Raw genomic sequence first — 14375 nt, forward strand, 5'->3', positions numbered from 1 at the left:
GGGAAGATGCAAGCCTTACCTTCGTGTCACCAATCCCTTCTAACCCTCGAATGCTGTGTCCACCCGCAGCTTTGGAGGTGCAGCTGGTGCCTGGGCTGTAGACTTACCAGTCTCCTTCTTCCTTTGCCCCAGCAATGGGGCCACCAGGAGTCACTGGTTCCTTAAGTATCTGGCCCCCTGGGGGCGATCCCTTACTCAGGCTCCGCAGCTGTCCCAGCGAGCTGGCACACTGCTTTGGGGGATGGGGGAACTGAGGCCAGGGCTGGAGAAAACGTGGGGCATGGGGCAGGCACGTGGCTGAGGGTGGTGGTCCCGGGGTACTTTTTCTGTTCCCTTGTGCAGAGCTTTTGGTTCTCACTGCTGCTGCCGGGTGGGACCTTCCTAGCTGAATGGCAGTGAGTGTGTGTGTGTGTGTGTCTGTGTGTGTGTCTGTGTGTGTGTGGCCAACAGGGCTTGGGGAACAAAGCGACAGGTCTGTGTTTTCCAGGGACCAGGAGGGGGTGAGTTGGGGAGAGTCTGGCAGGTCTGTCATTTTGCACAAATCCAGGGGGGCACTGTTCATGTTGTGCTCTACACGTGGTGCCTGCAGAGCCTGAGTGGCCTCACAGGGCCACCCCAGGAGAAGAGTGGGAATTGTTAGCTCTTTTCCCTGCTCCAGCTCCTACCGCCCAACCCCCCTATTCTGGGCAGAAGGGTAGGAGGGCCCACCCTCTTGTTGGAGGGTGGCTGGAGAGCAGGCCCCCCTACTCTGGGCCCTCTGTCCCAGCTGCCCAAGCACTCCCTGTTCTTTCCTCATTGTCTGTAGTATACCTGCAGCCCAGACCCTCAACCAGCCCACTCAAGGCACCGCTACCTGGTAAGGACCTGCTGGTTGGTTAGCAGCCCTGCCCTGGACTCCCTCCTGCCCTGGGTTGACCCACACCTGTCAGCAAGGGCATGACAGCTACTTTTGCTGCATCTCCGGGGGGCTGGGATAAGAATAGAGCAGGAGTGTCTAGGAGGCGCAGGATCTTTGCCTAGGGGCAGATTCACCAGGCTCCTTGGGTGGGGCTTCCTCTCAGCCCAGGCCTTACAGCGGAAATTGCTGGGTTGCAGCTGCCCTTGGGACCTGCAGGGCTAACAAGGGATAAGTGGGCTGGCCAACAGGGAGGGGCCTGTGTGAGCTGAAGGTCCCCCTGCTCCAGCCTTGGCCTCTCTGGCCCATCTGTTGAAGCTGGTGGCCTGCCAGCCACTCTTCCTTCTCTGGAAACCTCCAACACCTGTCCCCGTGGCTCCCCATGGCCCCTGGCTCCTGGCTGGGTGGGACGCCGGGGGTGTGTGGGGATCCTGCTCTATGGACTTTGGCTTTTCAAATCTGGATTCATGCCACACTCCCAGCATCCACAAGGGGGTCCCACGGATCTTAAGGGCCAGGGTGTGTGTGTGTGTGTGTGTATGTGTGGCGCTAGGGATCTCGAGGGCCAGGGTGTGTGTGTGTGTGTGTGTGTGTGTGTGTGTGTACAAAGATGGGGGTACAGGGAGTGGAGGGGAGAGGCAATCACACAGACCCAGTTTTGCTCAAAATGCTCCATTTATTGCTCTATTCAATGACCATGAGCAAATTATAAAAAGACACCAAATGTCTGTCTGCCTTGGAATAAATATTTAAAGTCAGCAATAAAAACACGTGGCTCCAAGATGACACATGTTGCCAAAGAGTCATGCACGCCCTGCTGATGGGCTCTCAACACACGCATGGACATGGGACACACACAGAGCTACACGCGGTGAGACTTCTGGGAGGGATTTCCCACAGTGACACCGAAAAATGTTTCACACATATCTGGGGCCGAGTCCCCACCCCACCCTCGGAGCTCCCCCTCTCCCACCGTGGCCCAGGGCCTCTAGGTTCACTGTCCCCTCTGTCCCCTTCCTCCCTGATGCCTCGTGGGTTGCTCACTGCCTCCTGTGGGCATCTGACACCCAGAGGCCACCCTGGCTGCGATACTCCTCCCCCGCCCACCACCCAGAGACCTCTCCCCCAGCTGAGATCTTTCTGCCACCCCCTCAGGAGCTCCCTGTGCCTGACCTCCAGGTCCTCGGGTCCCCCGTCCTTATCCTGGTCCCAGTAACTAGGGGCACAGTGCAATCTGCCTGTTGGGAGAAGTGGGGCTTGGGGCTGGGGGCAGGCACCTCTGCCGGGGCCACTTGGGGGCTGGAGCTCATTACCCCTCTCCCGGGCTGAGGAGACACAGTGTCCGGTACAGACAGCAGAGATGGATGGACAGACAGAACACGCTGCAGCAGGACACGTGGAGTGCGGCACGGAAATGTTTTGGATCAAGTAGCAATGGAACCATCATTAAAAACTGAGGCCCCAGGTCGCGCAGCGTGGGTCAGGCCCTGGGGCCCCAGGCCTGGCCTGGCACACCCCTCCCCCACCCTCCCCCACTCCCCAATATGTACAGTAGGAAGAGCTACGTTGGTTGGGGGGTAGGGCCCAGGCCCAGGCTGGGAAGCAGACTGAGGAGAAGGAAGCGGGAGGGACAGGGAGCAGGCTGGACCCGAGGCAGGGCCCTGGGTGTGGCCAGGATGAGGGCCCAGACTCAGGCTGGGTGGTACCCAGAGGACCTCGGGGAGGAGTGTGGTCACTCGGGAGACGGGCGGGACAGCTGCTTCTCGTAGAGGCTCATGACGTGGTGCACGAACTGGTACTGCTCACACGTCTGGATCATGCCGCCCCTGCCCGGCAGACGCACAGTGGGGACGGGGTCATGGAGGGACCTGCCCCCAGACCCACAGAGTGCCAATCATCTGAGGCACATCAGGGACTCTGCCTTTGTGCAGCTTAGAGAGGCCAACCCTGGCCATCCACTGCCCCTGCCCCTTCCTGTCCCTCCCAGCTCTGGCATAGACAGCAGGGACACAGGTGACATGTCCCACCACTCTCGGCCCCTGCCCCTCTGTCCACCAGCTCTGTTTCTCTCCCCTCTTCATCCAGCCACCAACTGTCTGGATCCGGTTCCTCTACCCATCTGTCTTCCCTACTTCCTGTCCGCCGGTCAGTCCCCGCGGGGTGTGTCCCCCTAACCCTCACCCTATGCACACGTCAGTCTCTCTCTGCTGCCCCCAGGGCTCTAGCTCCCCACGTGCTCAGCCCCCCACCCATGGGCTGACCTGTCCTGACGGAGCTGGCACGTGGTCTTCAGGATGTCCACCACGCCCTCGTGCCGCAGCTGCTGGCAGCAGATGCTAGTGGCGATGAAGCAGCCAGTCCTCCCAATCCCTGCACTGAGGGCCGAGGGCGTGGGTGGGTGAGGGGCAGGGGGCAGCCTAGGGGTGCGGGAAGCTGCCCTGCCCTCGTGGGTGTCTGGGAGGACCCACCTGCAGTGGACGACGATGGGGGCGCAGCGGGGCCCCTCCTGCTGGGCTGCCTCCTCCACCTCCTGCACCAGGTGCAGGAGTGGGGGGGCCCGGTCTGGGGTCTTCTGGTCGGGCCAGGATGTGAACCAGTAATGCTTCAGTCCTCGCTCTTCTGTCCCACTCTGTCCAGGACACAGAGGCCCACCCCAGATACACGTGAACTCTTTGAGCCCACAGATCAGCCCAGAGATGGAGATGGGAGGGAAGGAGGAAACACACAGGAGGGAGGCCACAGGGAGTGGGGCCTCGGGCCTCTGCCATCTATACCACATCAGCCAGTGGCACCAGACAGAGACCCGAAGCCAGGTGGGCAGCAGGGGCTGGTCAGCAACATCAGCACTGGTCTTCACGTGGGTTCTGCCCCAGCAACTCCAAGATCATTCAAGAGAGGTGAAGAGTCCCTTCTCCAATTCACTCCTGTCTCCTGGTCACCCCTTAATAGCCCAGTCACCCCCCAAGAGCCCTGGGACCCTTCCTCTTGCCTCAGTATACTTCCCTGCCCACCTCCAACCCCAGCAAGTGTTCCCCCCTCCGTGCTATCCTCTCCACCACCACCGCCTCCACTTTGGTCTTTATCACCTCTCGACTGTGTGAGACCCTCCCTCCCTCCTCCTCCCTGATGGCCCCAGCTCCACAGTGGTCAAAACGGTCTGTCTACAGCACAGGCTGCTCTCCTGCTCAGAACCCTTTGATGGCTCTCATTGCTCTTAGAATCAAACCCACCGTCCCGTCCCCAGTCTTCAGCCAGGCAAATAAGACACATGGTTCAGTATCTACCCTCCAGGCCCAACTCCTGCTCCTGTGAACTTGCACTTGATTCTCTTGCACTCCAAATGGTTTGCAGATCAAACCTCTGCTTCCCCCACCTCCTCCACGTATACGCACATAGAGCTATTCTATCTTCCACGCCCTTACTTTTACTTTCTCTCTGCCTGGAATGCTCTCTCCACTTCTTTGCCCCCTAGCCAACTCTTACTCATCCTTCAGAACCCCATTCAGCACCACCATTTCCAGGAAGCCCTCCCTAAGCACCCTAGCTGACAAAGGGTCCTTCTTCTGTGCTCTTACCTATTTCTATGTCAGTACTTACCATTTTATAGGTGCTCCTTGAGGAGAGAGTCCAGGCTTTGGACAGCTCTGTGTTCCCAGTACCCAACCCAGAACCAGGCTCAGAGCAGGTGCTTGTAAAGGTTTATGGACAGAAGTAAATACCCCCAAGACCCAAGCTGTCCCAATTCTTCCCTAACCAGTCCGGCAGCACTGAGAAGATGAGACAGCCCCAGCATATCTTTCGGGGGCAAAAAGGAAGCTGGTTCCTTGCACCCCTGCGTTATCTGGCTGTGGCAGCTACCATGGCCTCTGCCCTCCACCTCCTGGCCCTTTCCGCCCGCAAGCAAGCCTATATCTTGGAGATGCTTAGTTGGGCACTGTCCTCCAGGGGCTGAGTTCTCCTTGACACCCCCTCTTTCACCTTCTCCAGTGGGAGGGGGCAGCTCAGAGGAACAAGTCTCAGGCCCTTGACATCCTATCCAGACCCTGTGGCTGCCAGCATCAGTGGACCTCCTAGGCTGTTTCTGGATAGGATGTCAGCTTACTGGCATCCAGCTCACTTCCTCCAGACTTTGGGTTATTACAGTGGCACCACTTTCCCCACACATGGGTCATAAGATATCTCAAAAACAGAACGCACTAATTCTCCTGACTCCAAAGGAACAATCTCCTCTCTTATGCTGAGCCTGGAAGAAGCATAACTTCAGGGTGGGAGGATACCTCCCCCCAACTCTTCTGGGCTGTTCCGTAATTGCTCATATTTTGTATGTCTTCTTCTCTCTCTTTTTTTTTTTTCCTTTTTCTGTGCAACCACAACCTCCCTGTGCAACCCAAATGCAGCAAGGAGTGCCTGCCCTCTGGTGGACGGTGTCATACTACAGGCTGGAAGCTCAGGTAAAGGGATGTTTCTAGGCAGTATCTCAAATTTCGGCTATAAGGACGGTGCTGGAAGCTGCTGAAGCCCCCTTTTCCAGACAGTCCTGGCCTTGGGTACATTTGAAGCAGAGCTGGAAGACATTATGAATGACAGTGTGGATGGAGAGAACCTAACAACGTGAAATGCACTGAGGGTTTGGTCCTTCTTCTGGCCTCCAAGTCTATTCACCGCACTCTCCCTCGTCCCTGCTTATCAGTAAATCCTGGGAGTGACACACGTTTTAATTTCAGCTATCATGGCCTCTGGGACCCTGTCGGCTGTGGAGTCCCCCGTCTGCCCAGCCCAGTCCAGCCCCAGGCCTCACCCTGAGAGCAATGAGCCGGAGCCGGTAATCCTCAGTGTGGATGACCTTCTGCACAGTGATCTCCACGCCGTCGTACACCACCTGCTCCTCCGGCCAATACTCGGTGCACTTCTGCAGGGGCCCAGATCAGGCTGTGATCCCAGCACCCCAGCCATACTCTCCCCGATACCCCTCCCAGGCCAGCGGGAAGAGAGGGAGGTAACAGGGCAGTAGGTTTGCAGTTAGAGAGTTCAAATCTCAGCTTCGTGACCTGTTAGTTACTTCCCTTTTCTGAGCCTGAGTTTCCTCATCTGGAACATAGAAGTAATACCCCTTTTGAAGGACTTTTATGGGAGTTCAATTAAATGGGCCGTGATGAGTACAGAAGTAGCCAGCATCAGCCCCGGCAGGCTGAGTGGCAGCAGAGCATCGTGTTTAAGAGCCTGAGCCCTGGAGGTGGAGAGGCCAGCTCCAGGCTCTGCCTCTGACTCTCTGTGTGGCTCTGAGCAAATGACTTAACTTCGCTGAGCCTCACATTTCCTCCCCTTGGCAGGCAGTGAGGTGAACATACCAACCTCACAAAACTGCTGTAAGGATAAATATGGAAACAAGACGCTTAGCTCAGGGCACAAAGCAGCAGACACCTGGTAAGGTACAGGGGTGCCTACCTCGTTCATCTCCTCGATGTTGGTGATCATGACAATGATGGGCGTGTGCTCCTGCCACACCATGCGCCAGAAGTCGCCAACTGTGCTGACGATGGGTCCCTGAGTGGCGATATACACCTTCTCTTCCCCACCATAGCCCTGCGGCCAGCCAAGGCCAGGCCATCAGGGTCAGAGGCCGTGCTCCTGGGGCCCAGTCCCCACACTCAGGCTCTTCCCGGGGGCTGGCAGGAGCCACATGGGCTTAGGGACAAGCCTAGAGGATGGATCCCATTGACTCGGGCCTCCCTTTCAGGGAGAGGCCGTCGGGATGGGGCTACATACCCGGATGTAGTTGGCGTTGATGTAGGAACTCAGAGGGTCGTCAGGGTCTGGTGAGGTCAGACACACTCTGCTGTGAGGGTCTGGGTGGGGGAGACAGGTGAGGCAGGGATTTAACATATGCAGTCCCCCTGGTGCAGAGCCCACTTTGTCTGGCCCATTTCAGGGCACCCACGTTTCTTCTGGAACTTGAAGTTCCTTCTTCCCTTGCCCAGAAGCAAAACACTGACCCATCCCTGTGGCCCACTCAGGCAGGTGAGGCCCAGGCTGAAGAGGACAGTACAGAGAGAGGCCTTAGGTCTCTCCCTCTGTAGGATCCACGCCGCCCCTTGCCATGTGTCCCTTAAGCTGCCCTGTCCTCACTGTGCCTCATGTTCTGGGGAGGAGAAAGCTAACTCAGTAAGAAATTCCCTAGAGGATGAATCCTGGACAGCAGGGCTGAGTTCGAGTATACACTGTCCCCAACGTGCCGTGTAAGCTTGTAAAGCACATGGCCTTTCTAAGCCTCAGTTTTCTGATCTGTAATATGGGGGTAAAGATGCCTACTTCCTAGGATTGTTGGGAAGATAAATAAGAAAACAGATGTGAAAGTGCAATGTTAAACTGTAAAGCACTTTATAGCTAAGATTTGGGTAGGACGCTGAGGGAGAATATTACTATGAAAGGAGTAAAGTCTTCCATGTCTGAGATGAGATGGCACACACGTGCACAAGGGTTCCCCCCTACCCCCATCTATTCACATGTCAAATCTCATAGCAGCAGGTTCTCACAACGTCCCGCTCTTCTTCCTGGGTTTGTTTTGTTCCAGCTAGAGCCCCCTGTATTGACTAGTCTGCTCTGTGAGCCTGCAGAAGCTGGGATTGAGCCAGCAGATTGTGGGGTAGGCAGGAAGCTGGGGCCCGGGGCCCGGGGCCCGGGGCTCTGGTCTGGCTTTGTCACCAACTGGCTGTCTTCTCCCTTCTCTGGGCCCCAGGTTCTCTTCTGTGGAGGGAGGGCTGGACTAAAGGCCCTGCCAGTGTGCCCCATACGGGGCTCTCAAAGGCCGTGTGAGGAGCGGTCAGGAGCCTATGCCGCTGACCAGTAAGGCTGGGTTCAAGTCCTGGCAGTGTCAGTGTAGGCCATTTACTTAGTCCCCCTGTGCCTTCTCTGTAAACTAGGGACATTCCTTCCATCACAACCTCACTCATCTTGTAAACGTTCAAGAGTAGATGTTAATGAGTCCTCAGACCCGTAACTCGGCCCAGCATATGGTGAACACTATAGGGCACGTGTCTGCTGTTATTACTGCCATCATTGCAAGTTCCACTATAAGCTAACAGGTCAAAAGAAGGATCCCACGAAGTGAGAGAGTGGCATGGACATATATACACTACCAAATGTTAATTAGATAGCTAGTGGGAAGCAGCCGCATAGCCCAGGGGGATCAGCTCAGTGCTCTGTGACCACCTAGAGGGGTGGGATAGGGAGGGTGCGAGGGAGACGCAAGAGGGAGGGGATATGGGGACATATGTATACGTATAGCTGATTCACTTTGTTATACAGCAGAAACTAACACACCATTGTAAAGCAATTATACTCCAATAAAGACGTTAAAAAAAAAAAAAAAAAAAAGAAGGATCCCAAACCCGGTAGATGAAATGGGACATGACACCCACAAAGCCTCCCCTCTCTGGCCCTTTCATGCCCCGGCCCCAGTGCTTGAGGTTTGGGCAGGTGATGGCGGGGGAGGTGGGGACAGGGCAGCTCCTGTGGAGGAGGGAGTGGAGGGGTGTCAGGTATGGGGAAGAGCGAGGGTAAATGGAAGGAGGCTCTGGGTGACCAGCGGGAGAGGAGCGGGCAGCACTGTGTGGGCCACGTCCCTTCTCCTCGTGGTGCCTGCCCAGATTAGGACTCAGAAGTGGGCACTAGACCCCCTGGCCAGACACCAGGGCCTTTGATATTAAAGAACCACCGTGAGAATGGTGATGGTTCTGTTGACCCTACCGAGCGTGGACTCTAAGCCTGACATTGTGCCTGAGCACGGAGGCTCCTAGATCAGCTAGGCCCGGTCCCTGTCCCCCACTGCTGGGCAGGCGGTCGAGCAGTGTATGGCCTGTGAGCACTGGGGACGAGGGAACAGAGGGGACTACTGACTTGGCTCAGATGGAAGAGAGGGCACCTGGGTTGGGTTTGAAGGACCAGTAGAAAGCGGAGTAGGGAGCGCCGCTCTGTCCCATTCAAGTGTACAGGGCCACGTGGGAGTTGGGGAGAGATGAGGCTGGAGAGGTACCAGCTGACAAAGGGTCCAATAAACCGTGCTCATAAGGCTGGACCTCAACCCGAGGATTACGGGGTAACAGTGACAGTGTTTAAAGAGGAGAATAACATGATTAGTTTTCTGTTTTGCATCATTTTGGTGACAATGGTAGAACATGGACAGAAGGAGAGAATGTGGGACTCAGGAGACTAGTTAGATTACTGTAATGATCCACATAAGAAAGTGTCAGGGTCAGAGGGCTGCCCTGCCCTGCACAACGCCAGGGGGCACTATGTCAATGCAGTCCACGTAAATGGCACCCCTGGACTTTGTGCAACATGCAAGTCCGACCCCCCCAAATCACTGGGCAACATGGAAGCCCTCACCCCAAAAAAGTAATTTGGCAGTGAAGTTGGAGAGGGGGAGCTAGATTTGAGGGATATTCATTCATTCATTCATATAGGTGCAGCTCCCCTGCCTCTTGTCCTCAATGCTGCCTGCTGGGTCACTCTGTACTGGAACTGTCCATGGATCTGTCTCTCTCACTAGACTGCGAGCTCCCTGTGCACAGAGTCTGTGTCTCATTCATGTCTGAATTCTCAGGCCCTGGTCATGGTGTAGAATGAATGAGAAAGCAAACCTTTGGGTGTCCTGGATCTGAGAGGGGGCTTTGCCACCCACCCCAGCCCGGTCTCTGAAGGCACAGGGTCAATTCTTCTCTGGCCACAGAGAAGGTTTTCTGTTGGGCTCGGGGACCTGGAGGCTCAGGGCATGGCTGGAGGCTGGATTCTTCTCAGGAATCCAGTGGGGACCAAATGGAGTGATGGCCTGGCTCCCATACTCTCCCAGTGGCTATTCTGAGTGGCCAGCAAAGCCCTAGATTGTGGGGTACCCGAACCCCTCCCTCCAGGTTGGGCTGGGTGGGTAGAGGGCGGCAAGAGGAGGGAAGAGGTGAGCAGCCCTGAATATTGCATCCTGGCCTTAAATGGTGCTTTGTTTAACCGGAACTACCTAGACACTCTGTAACCATAGCAACCACAAGTCGATATTTTAAAAGTTAAAAATAAGTCATGACATCTTACATGTTGTTGGAGATGCTAATGGCAAAACTGCTTTTTTAAAGCCTCGTTACTCCATCAACTGAGTGGAGTAGGTTTGTGGATTTGCTTTCAATATATCACCCCCTAAGCTAGCCCTGGGGCCTGGGGCCAGAACTTGGCAGGGGTGACAGGCAGATAGGGGCTTGATGAAAGTTACCTGAAAATGACACTCCAGGGCTAAAAGAGGAATATCAGGTCGCCTGGTCTAACTGCCCCCAAAGGGGGAAAATCCCTATCAGACCTTCCAGGGGACTGCTCATGCAGTCTAGCTTGAATACCCTGACTGATGGGGAGCTTACTACCGGACAGGCAGCTCATTTCCTTAGGGGGTGGCTCTGCCTGTTAGAGGACTCACAATCTGGCCAAACTAAACTCAAGGTAGACAAAAGAGCCCAATTCTGGGGTCACAGGCCCGGTTTGAAACTCAGTTCTGTATGTCTTAGCTGTGTGACAGTGGATGAGCCACTTATCCTCTCTGAGCCTTAATGTCCTCTCTTTAAAATCTCCCCATTCTGAAGAGACCGAGGATGTGATAAGACTTTTCAGCCACCACAAACTGTCTAGGAGCTGCTGTTATTGTTCCTCTTTCTCTCTGGGCTTCCACAGGGCAAGGGTCTGTAAAGTGCTGTGTGAAGGAACAAGGAGCCCTCTACCCTCTAAAGGGGGTGTTTCCCTTCACTGGGTACCTGCACCCTCCGTCCCCTCTCCTCGTGACCCACTCTGGGAGTGGAGGCCCACTCTGGGGTTAAGGCCTTCCTCAGGGTGAAGTGGCACCCAGGTGAGGGGGAGCCTGCCCCCATACCCTGGGCCAGTGAGTACTCACTGGGAAGGATGGTTTTGTATCGGTTCTTCCGCACCAGCCCAGGGATGTTATACTCTTTCGGATCCACAAAGTTCATGGGAATTTCCTGCAGGAGGAGGACATGGGGGTGTGAGCTGAGGTGGGTTGACTTAAGTGCATGCATTCATTCAACAAACATTGACTATTGAATGAGTTAGTGCACATAAAAAGCATCTAGAACAGACCTGGCACACGCTGAGTGCATAATAAATGTTATTATCACCATTGTTTATTGGGGGCCAGCCTGGCACACAGTAGACACTCAAAGAAGAACAGAAGAAAAAGTGACCTGGCAAATCACTGCCTTCTTCTGCACCCTGTGCTGCAGCCACACTGAGTGGTTTTACTGACCCGTGTTCCTACCCTGGGTGTCGCGACCTCAGGACCCTGGATAGTGCTGCTCACTCTGTAGTAACATCCACCCCATCCTCATCTTCTCATGTCCTCCTGTCCATCATAAAGCCACCTCCTCCAAGAAGCCTTCCCTGATTCTCCAGCGGGAAAGGAGCCTCCTTCTGGGCCTCCCAGAGTTGTATTTGCACCTCCCAATCACTCTCTATGTCAAGAGTTCCAAGTTGGAACTTCTCTGCCTGGAATGTGAGGTCTTTTCCGATCTGGCCTTTCTTTACCACCAGCTGCTCTGAAGAGACCCACCCTCCAGTTTTGCCCATCTCTTCCTGTGGCTAATTTGTCAGTATCCAGCTAGCCTCCAGGTCTGAGCTCACGGCACCCAGCTTGGGGGGAGCACCAGCCCCACCCCTCTTCATCACTCCCAATCCTTCCCAGCCTTTAAGGTTCACCTCTTCCCCCACACCTATGCTCTCTGGGATGACTCCCCAGTGTCTGTCTTCTCTTCACGCCCCTTCCCTCTGTCCACATGCTTTAGCAGCTGACTTCACATGGTTTACAGTGTTCATTGTTTGTGGACACACTAAGTATGTGCTTTGTACGATGAGGATCATAATACTTACCTTCTAGGGTGGTTGTGAGAATCAAAAGAATAAAAAGCAGAAGCGCCCATGGAGTGGGTGTGTGGGCACCCCCTCTTTCTTACTCTCTGAGCAAAACTGACCATGATCTACTGAATCGGAGATGACAAGGGGATGCAAGCCCTTTCCTCAAGGGGAGGTGTGGCCGTGGGAATGGCAGCTGAGGCTGAGTGGTCGAGGAAGGCTTCCTAGGGGCCTCCAGGGTGGGGGATGATGACAGGGAAGGCACCGGGGTGGGGGCGTGGTGCGGGGCCCAGTTTGAAGTGGACAGTCCCTGCAGGGATGGGGATATAAGTCCGGAAGAGGAGTCTGGGGCTCGTTCAACTCAGGTAAGGCAGGCTGTGTCTCATTCCGGAGAATCTGGAGCAACGGGTCAGAGGGTGATGGAGGGCATCTCAGAGGGGAGAGCCATCCGGTCCAGGTAGGGAGCAGGGTGGCCTGGGGCGAGGGGAGCTGTGAGGGAGGGACACGGGTTCTCCATCCCTCTGGCTTCTCCCAAGAGAGACTCTCCCCAAATGCTCATGGCCTCTTGCCCGTTCCTACCCACAGAGGTGGGCGAGTTACCCAACGAGTGTGTTTGATTGAGGAACTGGGTTTTTGGGCCCCAGCCCCTTCCTTCCTCCTTTCCCGGCCCTCCTGCCAAGAAAGAATTATAGGGCACCCCTATGAGGTGAGGCCGGCGATGTGCCAGCACCCCCTGGGGTGGGTGGAAAGTTTGTTCACTCTGGTGGTTGGTATTAGGAAGTTCCCTACTGCTACATACCTAATCCTCATGTTAAACCTAGCCTTTATCAGCAAAAATAAAGGTGGTTTTGTGATTTTCCATGTCTTGGCTCTAAACTGGTTGAGGAGGCAGGTAAAACAGGGGTGTCACTTATGGGCCCCTCAAAGTCCAACAAGAGGCAGCTGGAGGCTGCTGCATAAGTCTAGAGGGCAGGTGATCAGGACCACCCTAAGCCTGAATCACAAAACTGGAGAGATTTCAAAGGAGGACGAACAATGTTAGGTGATGTTGGGCAGGCGGAGGGTGGGAAAACGGGAGAGTCAGAAGAGAAGGTTTTCAGGAATTCCCTGGCAGTCCAGTGGTTAGGAGTCAGTACTTTCATTGCTGGGGCCCAGGTTCAATACCTGGTGCCTCGCGGAGTGGCCAAAGAAAAAAAAAAAGAAGAGAAAGCTTTCTAAGGCTTTCTCAGGCTTTCAGAGCACAGTCCTGGATGATAAAGACTTGGGAACGCCACAGACACCAATCACCCCATGGGCGCTTTGCACACGTTCTGCATCTCTTGAATCCTTGCGACACCCCTGTTATTTTTACTCCCATTTTCTGGATGAGAAACTGAGGCCCAGAGGGAAAACAAGACAGTAGGAGAGCTGAGAATGAAATGATGTTCATCTATCAGATGCTGAGTTTGGGGTACCCTGCTCCAAAGCCTTGCTGGGGGGGTCAACATGAGCAGAACGGGCTGCCCCCTGCAGGGTAGCCAGCTCAAGGGGACTCACAAAGAATTCTGCCTGAAGCAGGAAGGGGTCCAGGGCCTTCTCGTGAAGCTCTTCGGCCTGGAGGACGCGGGAGGTGCTGAGCAGGTACTCGCGGGCTGACTCCTCGCGTGGGGACATGAGATAGCCGAACCCCTCCTCATTGCAGCCCGGGGTGCACATGTCCAGAGTCAGGGAGACGTTGGAGCCCCTCCTGGAAGGACCGGGTAAGGAGGGGTGAGTATCAGGGTCAGGGACGGCCATCAGCTGGGGGCCTCGGAGCAGGAGGATGAGGGAGGGAGAGATGGGGGTGGGAACCAGGTGGGCTCCAGAGAGAGGAGTGGGTGTGACATCACCCCTGACACAGGGAGCGTGAGGCTCAGCCCCGAGGCTTAGGCTGCCTGTGGTGGAGTAGCTGAGTGTGGCCTCAGTCCGGTTCCCAAGGTTCAATGCAAGGCCCCTGAGCACTGTCCTCTGCCACCGCTGGAGGTGGTTCCCAGCCCTGTGGCCCCAGGAAGCTCACAGAGAGGGTGCCTGCCTGGAGCAGAGAAGCAGGGCTCGACCTTCTATATACCAGCCCCGGACCGGCAGTCTGCAAGGACGCAGAATCCAGGAGAGGCCCGGGAAAGAGGGGGTCCCAAGGGCAGCACAGAGGCAGCAAGCATGAGCAGATGGGGCAAACCCTACTGTGCTCAGGGCACAGAACAGGAAAGCCCTCGTTGCATAGAAAGGGAAGCTGAGTCCCACAGCGGGGACAGGAATGGCCCAAGCACACAGTGAGGGGGTGGCAGAGCTGAAACAAAAAGCTAGGTTTGCCGAGTCCTCGTCCAGTGCTCTTTCCATGACATCATGTGGGCAACTGAACCTTGGTGTGATCTGGCTTACCCAGCCAGGCCCCGAAAAGAGAGTGTTGACACCTCCCAACGTGTGCTCTGCGTGAACACTACGAGACACTATAAAAGAGAGCTAGTGGGAACCTGTATAGCACAGGGAGCTCAGCTCGGTGCTCTGTGAGGACCTAGATGGGTGGGATGGGGGTGGGGGTGGGAGGGAGGTCCAAGAGGGAGGGGATATA

At 55.6% G+C, this 14375-nt stretch overlaps 1 protein-coding gene across 1 annotated transcript in view; it reads right to left on the minus strand.

The window, feature by feature from the left end:
- Nucleotides 1-2627: 2627 nt before the first annotated feature.
- PTPN5 (protein tyrosine phosphatase non-receptor type 5) overlaps nt 2628-14375 on the minus strand; it is a 27761-nt gene continuing 16013 nt past the window's right edge. Inside the window, exons 8-14 of the mRNA XM_028500907.1 lie at nt 13325-13514; nt 10818-10902; nt 6662-6741; nt 6341-6478; nt 5694-5804; nt 3157-3524; nt 2628-2721 (exon numbers count right to left, since the gene is read on the minus strand). Of these exons, the coding sequence (XP_028356708.1) occupies nt 2628-2721; nt 3157-3524; nt 5694-5804; nt 6341-6478; nt 6662-6741; nt 10818-10902; nt 13325-13514 (1066 nt within the window). The remainder of the gene's footprint in view (nt 2722-3156; nt 3525-5693; nt 5805-6340; nt 6479-6661; nt 6742-10817; nt 10903-13324; nt 13515-14375) is intronic.

Source organism: Physeter macrocephalus, chromosome 16, assembly GCF_002837175.3.
Source record: "Physeter macrocephalus isolate SW-GA chromosome 16, ASM283717v5, whole genome shotgun sequence".
Lineage (NCBI taxonomy): Eukaryota > Metazoa > Chordata > Mammalia > Artiodactyla > Physeteridae > Physeter > Physeter macrocephalus.